Here is a 15,612-nt window from a genome sequence, read left to right as displayed (position 1 = left end):
ACTGTATTGTTGTTTCAAGATTGGTAAAGAATTTTTCTCCCTACCCTACTACTCATACGTCATAAGTTTCATTAGTTTAATACACGTATAAATACATTCTGCCTACTGCTCCACAGTCACCAATGGCGACTAGAACCCGTTTTGTTGGTTACTTCAGATTTGTTTTTGATCGAGCCCAGTCGACCGTTGTAGTAAAAGGATTAATTAATATAGCAGGGTGGGGGTAGATAGGACACCTTTTCATTTTGTTTTCCCTTTAAACAAAGAACATCTAATGAATTATAAAACCGTATCTTCACGACTGCCACAGACCGTTGTTAATTGTTTAAAACACGATCAGGCTATTTGGATATTACGTGTCAAAGGTGTCCCATCTTCCCCGATTCTACTATATTGTGCTAATTAGTTTAAAACGTACTCATTCATTAGATCTGTGATCTCTTGTCTTTTAAATTCATAGAATACTCGACGCCAAGGTACAGTTATATCATAGATATGGTTATATCATCGTTTTTCCGCCGCGCAGGAAAAATAGTCATCCATTAATTAATTCGACCTTTGCATATACAGGCCGATGACACGGTCGCTCGAGTTACCAACAAATTTTCGCAGTAATTAGCAAAAAATTAAATACCAAACTAAAACAGCAAATGCGGATACCGGCTCCACAGCAAAAGTAATGCAACATTAACAAGTCGCTGATGTCTTAAAAACAGCAGCAAACCTTATTCAATTCCGAGTACTCTACGCGTATAATATTTAGGACTAATTGATTTAACGGTAAAACATCTTTATTTATATACTGTAGGGTGGGGTAAATTGGTACTCGGGGTAAGATGGGATGTGTTCAAATCTCCTTTCACGAGTACTTCTTTGATGACGGACGAAAATAAATGTCACAGTATTCTTACTGTCCAACGAGGTGCGTGGCAAACACTATTACTCTTGTTAAGTATTAAAATTCAGTCTTGAACGCATACACTATTTTTTCAATCGCTAAAAAGGCATAAAATAATACCCTCATTTTAAATGCTTGCTGAATCATATTAAAACTGCCGTAATTTTGTCGTTTGCTGGTTTGAATCATCAGCTGAGTATCGTAGTTTAATAAAATAGAGTGAAATATTTCATACAGTTTAATTGTGTCCCATAAAATTAGTTTTAGTTTTATGTGAAAGCCTGAGATAAGTTTAACATGAGAAAAATAGGCAGAGGTCAATATACAGTATGCTGCTATCAATAACAGTAAAGCACACATTACAGTTTATCAGCTAACAAACGAATCATACAAGAACATTTTGTACAAATTACGCCTATAATAGAAATAGTTCGTCCAGGTTGCAATTTTTTGTTTTTTCTCTTATACCTTTATTTTCATAAACATATGGCAATATTGAACAAATTTTTTTTGCATTAAGAATTAGATTTTGGTTATACCTAAAGCTGAAAGCTACAATGTCAAATAATTTAACTTTGGTCAAGTTCGGAATGCTGTGTATATTCACGACACTGCTGATCAGTAGTCACGTGAGATATTCGTCTATCTGTAAACAAGAAATTTACCGTGATAGGAAAGTTAAGTCAGTAATGGACAATGGTAAAGTAACTTTGGATGATATTTATATCAGCGTAAAAACAAGCAGAAAATTTCACGAATCCCGACTTGACCCAATAGTTAAGACTTGGTTTAAGCTGGCGAAGAAGCAGACGTACTTTTTCACAGACGGCGATGACGACAAGCTGAACGAAACAACTGAGGGTCATGTTATTAACACACATTGTGGACACACTAAAACTAGACCACATTTAAGCTGTAAAATGGGAACAGAATTTGATACGTATTTGGCGAGCGGCAAAAAGTGGTGGTGCCGGTTTGACGACGATAATTACGTCAATCCACCACGCATGGTTCATCTTGTTAATGGTTATAACTGGACACAAGACATTTGCATTGGTAAACTGAGCGTTCCATTATTTGCAACAAACTACCATGGTCATATTGAGAAATATAAGTTTGCTCATGGCGGTGCTGGCTGTTGTATTTCCAGACCATTGGCTTTAAAAATGAAACCGTGGTGTGGAAGAGAAAAATTGGTTGTGACAACACGGGAAACGAACATGAACGACGATTGCGCTTTGGGTTTTATTATAACCAACCGTTTGAAAATATATATAACAATCACCGACCTTTTGCATTCCACACGGGAAAAACTCAAAAATTTGAACCCAGACACTTTACATGAGCAAGTTAGTTTAAGCCAAGCCTTAGGCAACACAGTGAACTTGAACAAAGTGAAGAGTTCAAAGATATTTAACCATGATGTAGACCCAACTCGTTTTATGACTCTTCACTGTTTTCTCTTTCCCACTGCTGACATATGTAAAACATAATATAAAACCATTGTGTGGCTTCTTTATGTTATTTTTAAAAAAAGTTAAAACAATGTGCTATACCGTGGTATATCGTATACAAATACAATCAAGGGAAATGTATACAACTTGTCAAAACCATGACACAATGTTCGACGTCGTGGTATAGTTATATCATGGTACAATGTTTAGGCCAGATTTGGCCCATTACCAAACAGTTTTGGGGCTTATTGGATGATAAATTTTAAAAAATGGGGTGTTCTTCGACCATTTTCTTATATGGCCCGACACAGCGCGCGCTAAAGGCGATTACTGTTTTAAGTTTTAAAAATCGGTTTTAAACTGAAACAATTTTTTTTAATGGCTGAAGCAAACCTAATGGTAAGATTATTTTGGAAGCTTGGTGATTTATATTAAAACCCCGACGTTTATTTGCGTGTTGAAATCATCAATCTAAACTCGACATTCGCGCGCATTTCGTTGGGCTGTGGCTTGTGAGAATATCCTATCGAATAATCCTGTTTATGTTTTTAATCCTATTTACTATATATATATATAGTAGGGTGGGGGAAGATGGAACACCTTTAGCACATAATATCCAGGTATCCTAAACGTGTTTTAAACAATTAATAACGGTTTATGGGAATCATGAGGATTTAGTTTTATAATTCTTTAAATGTTCTTTGTTTACTACTAAATGGGACGAGAAAATAGAGTTAAAAAGTGTCCCATCTTTCCCCATCCTACTGTACATATATATAGTAGGATATAAGGGAGACCGGGGTTTGGTCGAACGTTTTTTCGAAAATTGGTAATAATTTTTTTATGTGCGTCACATGAATTGTCGCTTGCCAAAGCGAACTAGAAATGCATGAAAATGGTCAAATACCTAAGGCTTTCAAGTGTCCTACCGTGGCAACATCTATATATATATATATATAGGCTACATGCATATAGATTTAATAAAATGACTAAACTTATCCCCATCCAACTATATATAGTAGGGTGGGCCGGCTTACACTTTATCTTCGCGTGGCCGAAAAACGACAGTCCTTATAAACACGGGTATTCTGTTTCATACACCTCGTGCCAGAATGTAATGTAACTTAGGTACTTTATCTTCGCGTTGCCGGAAACCAACAGTCGTTATAGCACAGGCGTGCACCTCGTGCCAGCTTACGGATTACCATGTATGTTACTTTGTTGGTGATTATTTTTTTATGTATAGCTGATAAATTGGACAACTCATTAGTAACCACAGGGTTGGAGCAATTGCCGTTAATAAGTGTCTTGCCCAAGGACATATACGCCCACAGTGGTAGCAATACGACGAGCCTTAAACCCATTACCTCTGGGTTCGAGCGCGCTTTTGTTCTATCATAAAATGGGAATTAACTGAGATATAAACATGAGAAAATGGTCAGGGTTCAATATGACTTACCTTAGAAATGAAATGAGCAAAAACATACCATGTTTCCATGACTCTGAGAAAAATCAACGTGTAGGCCTTTCAGGGCTTGATGCTGGATCCAATTTGTTTTCGGGGCTCGATTTCCCAACCCATTGCAATTACAGCGAATATGAGTACGAATGAACAGCCTTGTCACCCCAGTATTTCGACTGTGGAATCTACACAACGATATGCGCTTATAGGTAGACCCATGGCGCCCTCTATAAATTATGATTTAAGTACAATGATGGCGCTAAGTTTAAAATGAAGTCTGCTTAGTGAAAGCAAAGAATACTCTACCGCCTTTTTTGGTAAGAGCTTGGAAAGTTCTGGTATATGAATAAATCAATAAATGTATGTAGCTTGCTCGAGTGGCGGAAAAACAAGAGTCGTTATAACACGGGTGTTATGTTTTGTTTTCACCTGGTGAGTCGTGCCGCTTATAATAACAGCAGCGGCGAGCCCTGAACCTAGATTAGAGGCGCGCCAACCACTCTGCCACCAAACTTAACAAGATGCAAAGTTTTATTGATTCTCTTTTCTTTTATCAAGTTGTATACCATTGACAAACTAGATTTGTAACAACAACCGCTTTTCAAAATTGCATAAACTTTAATATCTCTTTATTACATTTTACATAATGTTGGATACTTGTCTGGAACCATCTGGTGCACATAGCTCAAAAGATGGCCAGCCAAGAAAAGGAAAGACAAAACAAGCCCAAACTGGAGGTAATGTACTAAGTTCTTGCTATTTAATTTTATAAAGTAATATAGGCAAACATTTAAAAGCTATAAATATAAGGGTATACAGTTTTTTTACCCAAAACACCAAAGTAGGGCGATGGAAAATTATTCATGTTGAGTTATGTGTATTTTTGAAAAGTGTACATCAGTAACAGACTATAGCACTATTTATGTTTAATTTGTACCAAACAACTTAAAATTGCACTACAGCAGGTATTTAAACCCAAGAGAGTTTTTTTTTGTAAAAACATCAAAATTAAAACTTGTATTCATTTGTATTTCCAATTAAGAGATAAAAATTAAATAAATGTATATAAATATATTAGGGATGTGCTGAAGTTGTAAAAGCTCGGGTTCGCCGAGCGCCGAGCTTCAACGAAAAGCTCGGCACGAGCCCGAGCCCGAGCACCTATGACGTCATTAAGGAGAAAGGCGTACGAGAATGCGTTCCTATTCAGTCGAAAAGTGCGCTAATCAAAATACTACAGAGCACGTGGTTTGCGGTTAAAGAGACGTCTCGTTTCATAATTTCCAATAAAAAATATTTATTTAAAAAGTATTTATAACTGTTGCAGCCAGTGGTGTAACCAGCGCGTTCAAAAAGCGGACTGTCATACAGATAATTACGTCCAGTCAACGTTATCTCTGACGCGATATAAACGCTTTAGATATTGGTCTTGCACACTAATATATCTATTCTACTTTATGCGGTAAATTAGGACTAATATTACATTGTTTATACTAAATTAGAAACGTCTTTTTAATAAATGAAACATTGGTGTAAGTTTTACGCATGTCCATCGTGGATAATCTAACGATTATTTACGTCAGAATAACTTTGATAAACCATTACGATTGTTACATCACAAACGAGATTGTTGGTAAACAATCGTGTTTTATTCGCTTCCATACGATCTGTAGTTTAAGTATAATTTTTGTTTCTGATGATTAGTTTAAATGCAGGTAAATCGCGATTATGTGAATTTTAATTGATGCAAATATAAGAGCGAGGAGCGACGCTATCAGTAAATTGGAACCAACGCAAATTGTAATATGATACATTACTAAGTATGTCCCGGTCGAGCTTGGACAGAAGCCAAAAATAACATCGTTTGTTGGCACCGCACGAGAACTGGAGTTTCATTACGTCATTTTTCACGAGAATAAATTCACAACGATTGCTTCGTTTGTTAGGTGTGGAATGTATGCTACCGCATGCGTCTTCCTTTATTTCTTACGCCGGCGCAGAGCGTAAAAATGTGACGCTCATACACGATGTTTTGATCTCGTGGTTGGTTAGAAGTGGGCACATTCCTCCCGATTGTTATATTAGGAAACATCATAATTTATAGTTATGTTGTCATAGGACAAGTGACGTAACAATTAAATGAAACATGTTCCGATTCCTAGCGAAAGAAAGTAATATTAAATGCAACGCGTGTTTTAGCACTTTTTGTCTGGGTGCGTGTTGGCGGAAATGGGGTCTGTCATGACAACAAAACAGCCCCTATGGTTGCAGCAGTTTATTTATTTCATTATAAAAAAGTGTAAGAGTTTTTGGCTTTTTATTTAAAATCAGATACAGGAACATTGCGCGCTCGTGTAATTTGACACCGGCTGTAATTCGATACGGGCAAATTCGCTGACGTTGCGATTCGTTACTTGCGAGAGAGCATATTCACAACGAACGAAAAATAATTAAAGAGAAAGCTACGCTGATTGGTCTCGTTATCTTTTAGTAGCTTCCCTTTTTTTCATTTTCAATGTTTTTCGCTCTCGCGTGCAACATTATAGCAATAGCATAAGGCTCGGCGCTCGGCCCAGATTTCAGCCGAGTGCCGAGCGTCAAAAGAGGAGATGCTCGGGCACGAGCTTTTGAGTTCGGGCTCGGCTCGGCACATCCCTAAAATATATATTATCTCCAGCTGGAAATAAAGCAGTTTCGAAAAAAGTGAAAAAGAAGTCATCAGATTCAAATTTACGACCAATCATCATTGGATTGGCTGTGGTTACTTTGGTTGGTGGAGCTGCAGGAATAGCTGTCTTTCTTTTGCAAGGTGAGTTTGAAACTTGGACCACCATGGTGTCAAAGTCAGATTTTTTATTATTTTAGGATTCTGAAAAACAACAGGTTGCAATCAGTTGCAGATATCCTGAACAAACCATTTCGAGATATGTTTTTTGACCTTAATAATATAGAATATGGTTAAAAACATTTTCCAGGGGTGTATACAAGGGGGTTCCGGACCTTCCTTTGAATATATATTCTTTTAATATATATATATATATATATATATATAGCCTATATACTTAAAAAAATATTTTTTTTACAAAATTAGAAACCCTCTTCTTAAAAAATAGTAAAGCAGTCATGAAAAAACATAGTGAATCAGTCGTATTCTGTGCGTTATTATTAATGTTAGTCAGGAATATTGCGGACCCCCCTTTTTAATTCCTGGCCTATTATTTTTTTTATCTTGGCTATTCTATTTCAATGCATGGTCTCTTTGCTGTATAACATGTTTTTACACATCAATTTCTATGACAACAAAATTTTGATGTCCAACGATGAACCTAATTATTATTTTTATTTTTCCCAGATAGAACCACAGCTTGCGATGATGCAGAAGCCAACAATGATCCAGTTGCTATTGGTGAATGTACACGTGGGTATACTTATGTTTGTTTAACTTAATTTTCTGAATTATATATAGTTTAATTTAGCTTTTAAATAGTTAAATTTTATAGTTGTGGGTAGAAGAGAAGCTAGTATGCTACTTATTTGGATACGCTGCTGTGTGGTAAAAGTAAATCTGTGTTGAAAAGGTGTTACAACTTTTAACAATTTTAAACTCAATAGGTGGTTTATCACTTAATCGATTATAGGTAATTTTCTTTTCTTAGTTTAATTGATTTGATCTTCACTACTGTATTCCCATGAAACTGATGTGATGGGCCACACGGAATTCTTGTTTTAGAGTTTATATCTTGTGTGTGTGGTTTAAACTATTCTATTCTAGGCTTTATAGTGAATTCCCAATAGCACTAAGCATTTTGTAAATACAGATACAGTGAACCACTAACTATTTTTGATTATTTGCCACCAGTTCTGAAATGCAAGTTCGATATAAGCACATGCACACTGCCATGTCCGTTTGGATACACCTCGAAAAGTGATGATGATGTATGTCCACTGAGTTGTACGTGTGCTTCCAAAGGAAATTTTGAGGGGGATGTTCATTTTGTTGGGGAAGATTTGCCTCATTTGCTGGATGTAAGCTATCGGTTGTAAAATCATGTTTAGTTAATTTGTTTTAACCTATTTGTGTATAAAGTTACACAACAACAGTTGGACAGTGCCATACCTTTTTTTGTTACCCTCATTTCCTCTTAAGCAAATTGTTCAGTTATTTTATTGCCAAATTTTCTGTATAACCATTTAATTCTGTTGTAGACATACGGTTACATTGACAAAGATGATGAAGAATTTTCACTGTTTGTTGGCAGTTTTCTTAAGTATCTTGGTCAGGTTTTCTGGACGAAGAAGGCGTTACCATCTGGTCGCATTCCTGTTGGATATAAACTAGACACCTTCTTATGTAAGTCTTGTTACATGAATGTAGTAGTGTGAGAAAAGACAGACCACCTTAAGCAAATATTATTCAAATACCTTGATTGCATTTTACAGAATTAACAATGGTATATGATATGGGTATCATGAGGATACAGTTTAATAATTCTTTGGAAGATTTCTGTTTACTGCCCAATGGGATCATAAAATAGAATAAAAAGGTATCCCATCTTCCCCAACCCTACTATTTGTCCTTCTGGCAACTTTTTAAAACGCGTAAGGATACCATTATTCATTAGCGTTATCATTTATTTCCTATTAAAGTAGCTTAACATTAAACTTTTTATGGTATGTTTTATAAAATAAGTGTAAAAATACTGTATGATATACTTACATAGGCGCCAAGTTACGGGGTGTTGGGGTGGCATGGCCACCCCATAGATCTTTTTATTAAAAAAAAAAATTAAAAAAAAAAAAAAAAAAATAAAAAAAAAAAAAAAATTAAAAAAAAAAAAAAAATTAAAAAAAAAATTAAAATTTTTGATCTTTTGGCTGGAAAGTGATACGTCAAAATCGTGGTCGTAACGTTATTTTAATTACCGAAAACTAAGCTGAAATATTACGCGCGATGCCTTTGGGTTGTAAGCCAACCTATACTGGGACCAGGGGAGGTCAGAATAACTGATTACGCATTATCAGGGGAGGCTGTTTTGCTGTCATGACCGGTCCTTTTTTCTGCAGACACGCACGCAGCCAGAAAGTGCTAAGACGCACGCACACACGCGTTGCATTCCATATTACATTACTTCGCTAGGAATTGAAACAATTTTTCGTTCAATTGTTTCGTCACTTGTCCTATTACAACGTAACTATTAATTATGACGTTTCATAATATAACAATCTGGAGGAATGTGCTAACTGCCCGACCAATCAAAATTCAAAACATCGTGTATAAGCGTCACATTTTTACGCTCTGCGCCGGCATAGGAAATAAAGGAATGCATGCGGTAGCATACATTCCACACCTAACAAGCGAAGCAATCGTTGTGAATTTATTCTCGTGAAAAACAACGTAATGAAACTCTGGTTCTCGTGCGGTGTTTTCAACAAACGATGTTTTTTGGCTTCTGTCCAATTGCGCACGATGTTGCAATCCATATCTATATTATATCTCGTTCACTCGCTAATCAAAGGTGAAATGTTTATGCACATCGGAAAATCGTTGTTTTTTTTTCAAAATTGAAATGCAAATATAAAACGAAGGTTTGAGGACCGTTCTTATTTTTACAATCATAAAAATGACATTTAAAACTTTGTAAGTACAGAATGTTGTACTCGTGGAACACCCATTGCGATCGGCAAACGTGTTGCTGCAGTAAACAACATTAAACTGTTTTGATTGGGAGAAAACAATTGGTAAGTCAGTGTAATTATGGCCAAATGCGCCAATCCCAATATAAACGTTTAATAAAACACAGCTACTTTAATCTTTACTGACCTAAAACATAAAACACGCGCATTTAGTTTACTTTTGCAAGGTTTACAATGAACGCGTCAATCGCTATTGTGATGCAAACAATCAACGCGTCAATTGGTATTATGACGCTGAAAATCCACGTCACAATCGCTACTATGTTGTAATAAACAATCTGCTAAGGCAACCCAATTAATATTATATTGCTTATTCGCGCACCGAACAATACTTTGCCGTGTTGCATGTCCTCGCACATGAAGCGCTGCTCTAAACATTTGCCGTCATCTATGACGTCATAATGATTATTACGTCATACGATTTTTACGTCACTATAGCCGGCCACCCCATGAATGAAGCAAAACTTGGCGCCTATGTATACTTAGCATATTCCCTATTCATTTGTAGTAAGATTAAAAATTAAGTTTTTTTATTGAAGCGACGCATGCAAGGGCAAAAAAGGCAATAGACGAGGCAGTGAAGATGTACCGAGATAATTCTTGTATTGATATTGAGCCTTATGATCAAGCCAAACATGGGGCTCATTTTGTTAATATCAAAAACCAAGCTGGGTGTTCGTGAGTAATTATTGTATTATAAATTTTTTTTTTATGCAAATTAAGTAAAGGAAACCAGGTTTTGTCAGTATTTCCAATCTTGTTTATATTCAGCGTTTTTTTGTATGAGATAAAAAAACATTATATATTTAGTTCTTTAAAAAAAACTTTAGAGTAGATTATATTATTTAAAAAAACGAAGAGCAGAGACTTAACAAGTTAACTAGTTTATCTTTTAAAGTTCTTCCATCGGGTATGTACCACCGCCCACAGAACAACACATGAGTTTGGTAGTTGGTTGTCATTATGCTGGTATTGTTGCGCACGAGTTTCTACATACATTGGGATTTTTGCATGAGCAATCTCGACCAGATCGAGACAATTTTGTAAAAATTCATTTTGAGAATATGATTTCTAGTGAGTGACCTGTTCCAATCATTTCAAATACTTTTATGACTGAAAACGTTTTACACACCAAACAGTTTTTTTGCATATGTTTGACATAAATAGTAATTGAATATATAAAGAAGTGGTTAAAATTGTGAATTTATTAGATTCATACAAATTTGTTGATGCCCAGTTATCTGTTGCTCAACTTGCATCAAGCCTACATGTTTACCACTAAATGATCGCAGACCACCAAAACTGAATTAAACATTTTTTCACAGATAGGGCGCATAATTTTAAGAAATTAAAACTTGAGACTGTTTTTGATCTGAAATCGGAATATGATCGTGGTTCAGTCATGCATTATGGTGGGACATCCTTCTCCAAAAATAGAAAACCTACAATCACTTCTGTAGCAGATGGTAACATTTTTACTTTACAATAAATATGCACCTGTGTATAATGGAATAGAAATCGCCTTTAGAGTTTATATATTTTAATGGGTAAGGCATTAACTTTTAGCTAAGAAATTGCAAGTAACGTATAAGTGCTAATTCTTTTTAAAGTGGCAAGTAATGTCTTTTACAAAAACATTTATCACCAATCTTGAACTGTTTTTCATTCAACCTGCTTTTGGATAAAGTTATTTGATTTCTTTATTTGTTGGTATATATGCCCAAACCACAATTTACTGCATCCCTCACATGGTCGGATAACAACAGTTGTTATAACACAGGTGTTCTGTTTCATACACCACTTGCCGGCTTACCAGTTACCAAGTATGTTGCTTTGTGGTTGATTAACATAACTGGCACCACTGATTTTTTTCAGGTAAACCTGTCGTAGGACAAAGGAGAAAAATGTCAGACAAAGACCTGAATGAGCTGAATAGAAAATTATGCCCGGGTATTTTTATTGATTCCTATTTTTAATAATTGATGCAAGACATTATAAATGTATTAGATCCTACAGTAAAATTTATTTTACTTAGTGACTTTTGATTATTCAGGTCTCTTTTATCAGGTAAATAACATTAACAATTAGAGCCGTAAGACAGCAAGAATATGAATATGAGGGTATGACAAAAGCTAGAATTGATTTCAAAATAGTTGTGTGTATTGGGCTGTAGGTTTTTCTTTGATGTAAGTTGAAAGCAAATGTTTATTCAAGAAAAGGGATAGTTTGACGGATTTTTTGATCTGAAATACAATTAAGAGTTGTAAGAAGTGTTATTTAGGAATGTGTACAGTTATAAGAAAATGATCATAGATTATCAACGTTCAACCACCCCCGCTGCTACAACCACAAGAACACCAGCCCCCACAAATCCACCACGTACTACCACACAGCCTGTATATACAAGGGCAACCACAAGACAACCATACACCACACGAGGACCAACAACAACAAGACAACCATTTAGGACCACAACACTATCTACGACAAGACGACTCTGGCCACGAACCACAACCCTACAAACAACCACAAAAAGACACACAGTTGCACCAAGCACTGATGAAGGTTATAGCCAGTGGACAAAGTGGTATGGCTGTACTGCCACCTGTGGTCCTTCGTCCCAGAAAGTTCGAGCCAAGTGGTGTCATGATAGATCCAAAGTAAGAATCTACAAATGCTGGTTGTACAATGTTAGTTATACAGCACAGTGTTATTTGTACAATGTCAGTCATAGACCACAGTGTTAGTTATACAGTACAGGTTGCAGCATTGTAACAGCACAAGCACTATGGTTTTTTTTATGAATGATCACATTGCAGGGGTGTCGTAATCCAAAATTCGAGCGAAAAAGCTGTGATCGGAAGCCGTGTGTAACTGGGGGGAATCATTGGAGTCAATGGGGTGACTATAAAAGTTGTACTACTACTTGTGGAATTGGAGTCTCTTTAAGGTTGTTTATCCTATTTATAGCTTTTATTATGCATGTGGTTTATAACTATAAGGGAATGAACCTTTATCACATTTATAGTTATTGTCTGACCTTTGGATTTAGTTGTTTTACATTAATTTATTTTTATTTGTTGATTTTTGCACTACATGTTTGTTTCAGATACCGATTTTGCCCAGATAGCCTTTGTGTTGGGCTTGGGCTACAAGCCAAGATATGTTACTTAGAGAAGTGTCCTGGTGGGACTCAGTTTACTCAAATTGCTTGGGGAACATGGACAAGTTGGTCCCGGTGCTCGGCCACATGTAATGGTGGTAGTCAAATGCGAGTCAGATATTGCAGGCAGGGAAGCTTGTTTACGTCTGGTTGTCCTGGCAATAGCATAGTGTTCAATCCCTGTAATGCATTCAAATGTAACTCTGCTTGGGGGGGAAACCCACGTAAGTTGAAACTACTTTAGCACTTGCTTCTTGTATATCCCAGATTTTTTACTGGTTTTCTACATATAGTGCTCTGTTATAAAATTGGGTTAAATATGCCCGTTTAAGTACCAGGGGATCTAAAAAATTGTCTTACACAGCTGCACCGATGTTCATGCAGCAAAGCACAAGTGTTGCTCATCTTTGCTCTGGAGCAAATTCCGATGTTGCTTTCATCTTTGGAGATTTTAACGGAGATAGAAACGTGGATGTGATGTGTGGAAATCAAGATGGTGATTTGTGAGTTATATTTAATTCAATTTACTTGGTATACTTGATATTTGTCTTTATCAGTGAGATTGGTTTGGCGACCTCTAATGGAGATATAAACACAGCAACATGGAGAGGACGATTGGACGGTTGTGTCGTACAATCGGGTCAAATTGCTGTCGGTGATTTTAACGGAGATGCGATGTCTGATGTTGTGTGTGTCGACCACATAAAAAAGTAAGTTCATAAATATTGTTAAGTAGCGTTTATTAAAAGATTTATAACACTCTTGCTAAATTCTCTATACAAACATTGAATTGGTCTACATAAAAACATATTATTGATATGTGAATAAATATACAAATGAAAATGAAACACAACAATCTCTGGCGCCGTGGCAAAGTGGTTGGCGTGCTTGCTTGTAATCCAGAGGTAATGGGCTCAGGGCTTGACGCTGCTACCATTGTGGGCATATGTGTCCTTGGGCAAGGCACTTAACAGCATTTGCTCCAACCCAGCAGTCACTAATGGGTTGTCCAAATTATTAGCCATACATAAAAAAGAAAAAAATCCTAAAAAATAACCTTCCACAAAGTAACATACATGGCAACTCGTAAGCTGGCACGAGGTGTTAAACCCGTGTGATAATGACTGTCATTTTCGGGCCCCGCGAGGATAAAGTAAGTTACATACATAACCTGGCATCCTTTAGTTCTGCTGTGAGTGCCCAACTTGCAAGTCACAGCAAGCCTTTGATTTTAAATTGTTGTTTTCTTTCCTCAGGAGAACCACAGTTCGTTTATCAAACAACGGACAATTTCCAACTGGAGAAGGTTACTCTGGTTCATTTTGTACCGATGATTCTGATTGGTTGATTCCACTCGATATAGACGGTGACAACAAATGGGATCTCATGTGTAGTCATAGCAACCGTGAAAACGAGTTACTTCTTAACAGATTTAATTCATGATATGTTACAGAAACCAGTTTAACATCTAGGTCAGCAGTTTAATTCGGTTTGAAGTCCAAACATTTTCTCCAATATTTTAACAGTAAGCTGACGTACTAAGATTTAGTGAAGAAAAACATTATTTTCAAGGTTCAAAAAAATGTTACTGACTTTGGCTCTTGGTGATAAGATGTTTAAAAGACAATATAGCTGTTTAAATATATAACGTTTTTCTTTCATTTTCTGGTAAATGGTGAATGGAGCCCATAGGTGGGTAAAGGTAGAAACAAACTTTATAAAATACTATAGTTTAGTAATTGCGACATATATACTAATATTTTTTAGCATATACACTAATTATTTTGATATATATGCTTTGAATGTGGTAAGCAGTGTGAGGTAGACTGCAATTTGGATTAAAATGACTGGTTTTAGTTAACAGAAATAGAAGAGAGTATAGCTGTAATGGAAGAACATGTACCGGTCGTGATATAATAAAAAACGAGCTGTAATGAATACGTACCTTACTTTATCCTCGCGTGGCCAGAAAACAACAGTCGTTATAGCACAGGCGTACACCTCGTACCAGCTTACGGGTTACCATGTATGTTACTTTGTTGGTGATTATTTTTTATGTATAGCTGATAAATTGGACAACTCATTAGTAACCACTGGGTTGGAGCAATTGCCGTAAAGTGTCTTGCCCAAGGACACATACGCCCATAATGGCAGCAGCGTCGAGCTTTGAACTCATCACTTCTGGGTTACTGGCAGGCGCGCCTACCACTTTGCCTTAACCACGAACCACGTTTATAATACAGCCTCTGCCACGAACTCATATTAAACGCTAAAAACATGTTTATACACAGACTCTGCCATGAACTAATATTATATTAAACGCTTTGGAAATCAAGTTAATACTTTCCCTTTGTTGCCCAACTGCCATGCTTTTAACATGGTTCTTACAATACATTATTGTATGAAATTGGTATTGTTTGGATTGAACAATAATATGAGTATTAAACATCTGTATCCTACAAAATATACTAGTGCATAGGATGTTGTAATAACAAAAAAGTTATATTAACTTTTATAAAGGATTGCATTTTTGCGGGGTAATGCTTCACTATTTTTCGCGCAAACCACTTTTCGTAATTTATCACTAACGTGTCCAATTCAATATTTTCTATTTCTGTGGCGATAGCGCGAAGTTTTTTAAATAATTTCCGCGATGGAAAAACTTTTGAAAAAATTATATGTAGGTGATATTGTTCTGTTTTACCACTTTTTATTTGCTGTTTTATCTTAGTGTGTGTATAAAGTTTGATTCAGCCATTCCAATTTAACAATTTAGATATCTAAAAGCCAGAATTTCTAGATTATTTTAAAAAACTCATGTTTCAGGCACAAACCACCTGAAAATGTAAAAGTTGTTTCTGCTGAATTGTCTCATACATTAAAGATAATAAAGAAGATACAATGATTCAATGTTACTTGAGTTAAAACTTAAAAAGAAAGC

General features: G+C 36.0%; 1 protein-coding gene, 1 long non-coding RNA gene and 1 pseudogene across 3 annotated transcripts; 2 read left to right on the top strand and 1 right to left on the bottom strand.

Annotated features, from left to right (window-relative positions):
* The first annotated feature begins 52 nt into the window (after positions 1-52).
* Positions 53-2,640, top strand: LOC149743095 (beta-1,3-N-acetylglucosaminyltransferase lunatic fringe pseudogene; annotated as a pseudogene). The gene has a single exon (XR_016385571.1). The product of XR_016385571.1 is annotated as a beta-1,3-N-acetylglucosaminyltransferase lunatic fringe pseudogene (transcript).
* A 1,183-nt stretch (positions 2,641-3,823) lies between these two features.
* Positions 3,824-15,556, top strand: LOC149743093 (uncharacterized). Its single transcript, XM_089879865.1, has 15 exons — positions 3,824-4,551; positions 6,492-6,623; positions 7,167-7,232; positions 7,674-7,840; positions 8,021-8,165; positions 10,048-10,186; positions 10,407-10,582; positions 10,834-10,974; positions 11,384-11,458; positions 11,822-12,168; positions 12,328-12,458; positions 12,618-12,895; positions 13,036-13,174; positions 13,229-13,381; positions 13,928-15,556. The coding sequence occupies exons 1-15, from the start codon at positions 4,461-4,463 to the stop codon at positions 14,112-14,114; spliced, it is 2,367 nt and encodes a 788-aa protein (XP_089735991.1). The 5' UTR covers positions 3,824-4,460; the 3' UTR covers positions 14,115-15,556.
* On the bottom strand, positions 5,499-8,051 carry LOC149743094 (uncharacterized). The gene is made up of 2 exons (XR_016385283.1): positions 7,932-8,051; positions 5,499-7,845 (listed from the first exon to the last, which is right to left on the bottom strand). It is a non-coding gene; the product is annotated as an uncharacterized LOC149743094 (long non-coding RNA).
* Positions 15,557-15,612: the final 56 nt, after the last annotated feature.

Source organism: Ciona robusta, chromosome 1 (assembly GCF_009617815.1).
Source record: "Ciona robusta chromosome 1, ASM961781v2".
Classification (NCBI taxonomy): domain Eukaryota; kingdom Metazoa; phylum Chordata; class Ascidiacea; order Phlebobranchia; family Cionidae; genus Ciona; species Ciona robusta.
Note: the sequence above shows the minus strand (reverse complement) of the source record. Positions and strands in the feature narration are given on the sequence as shown.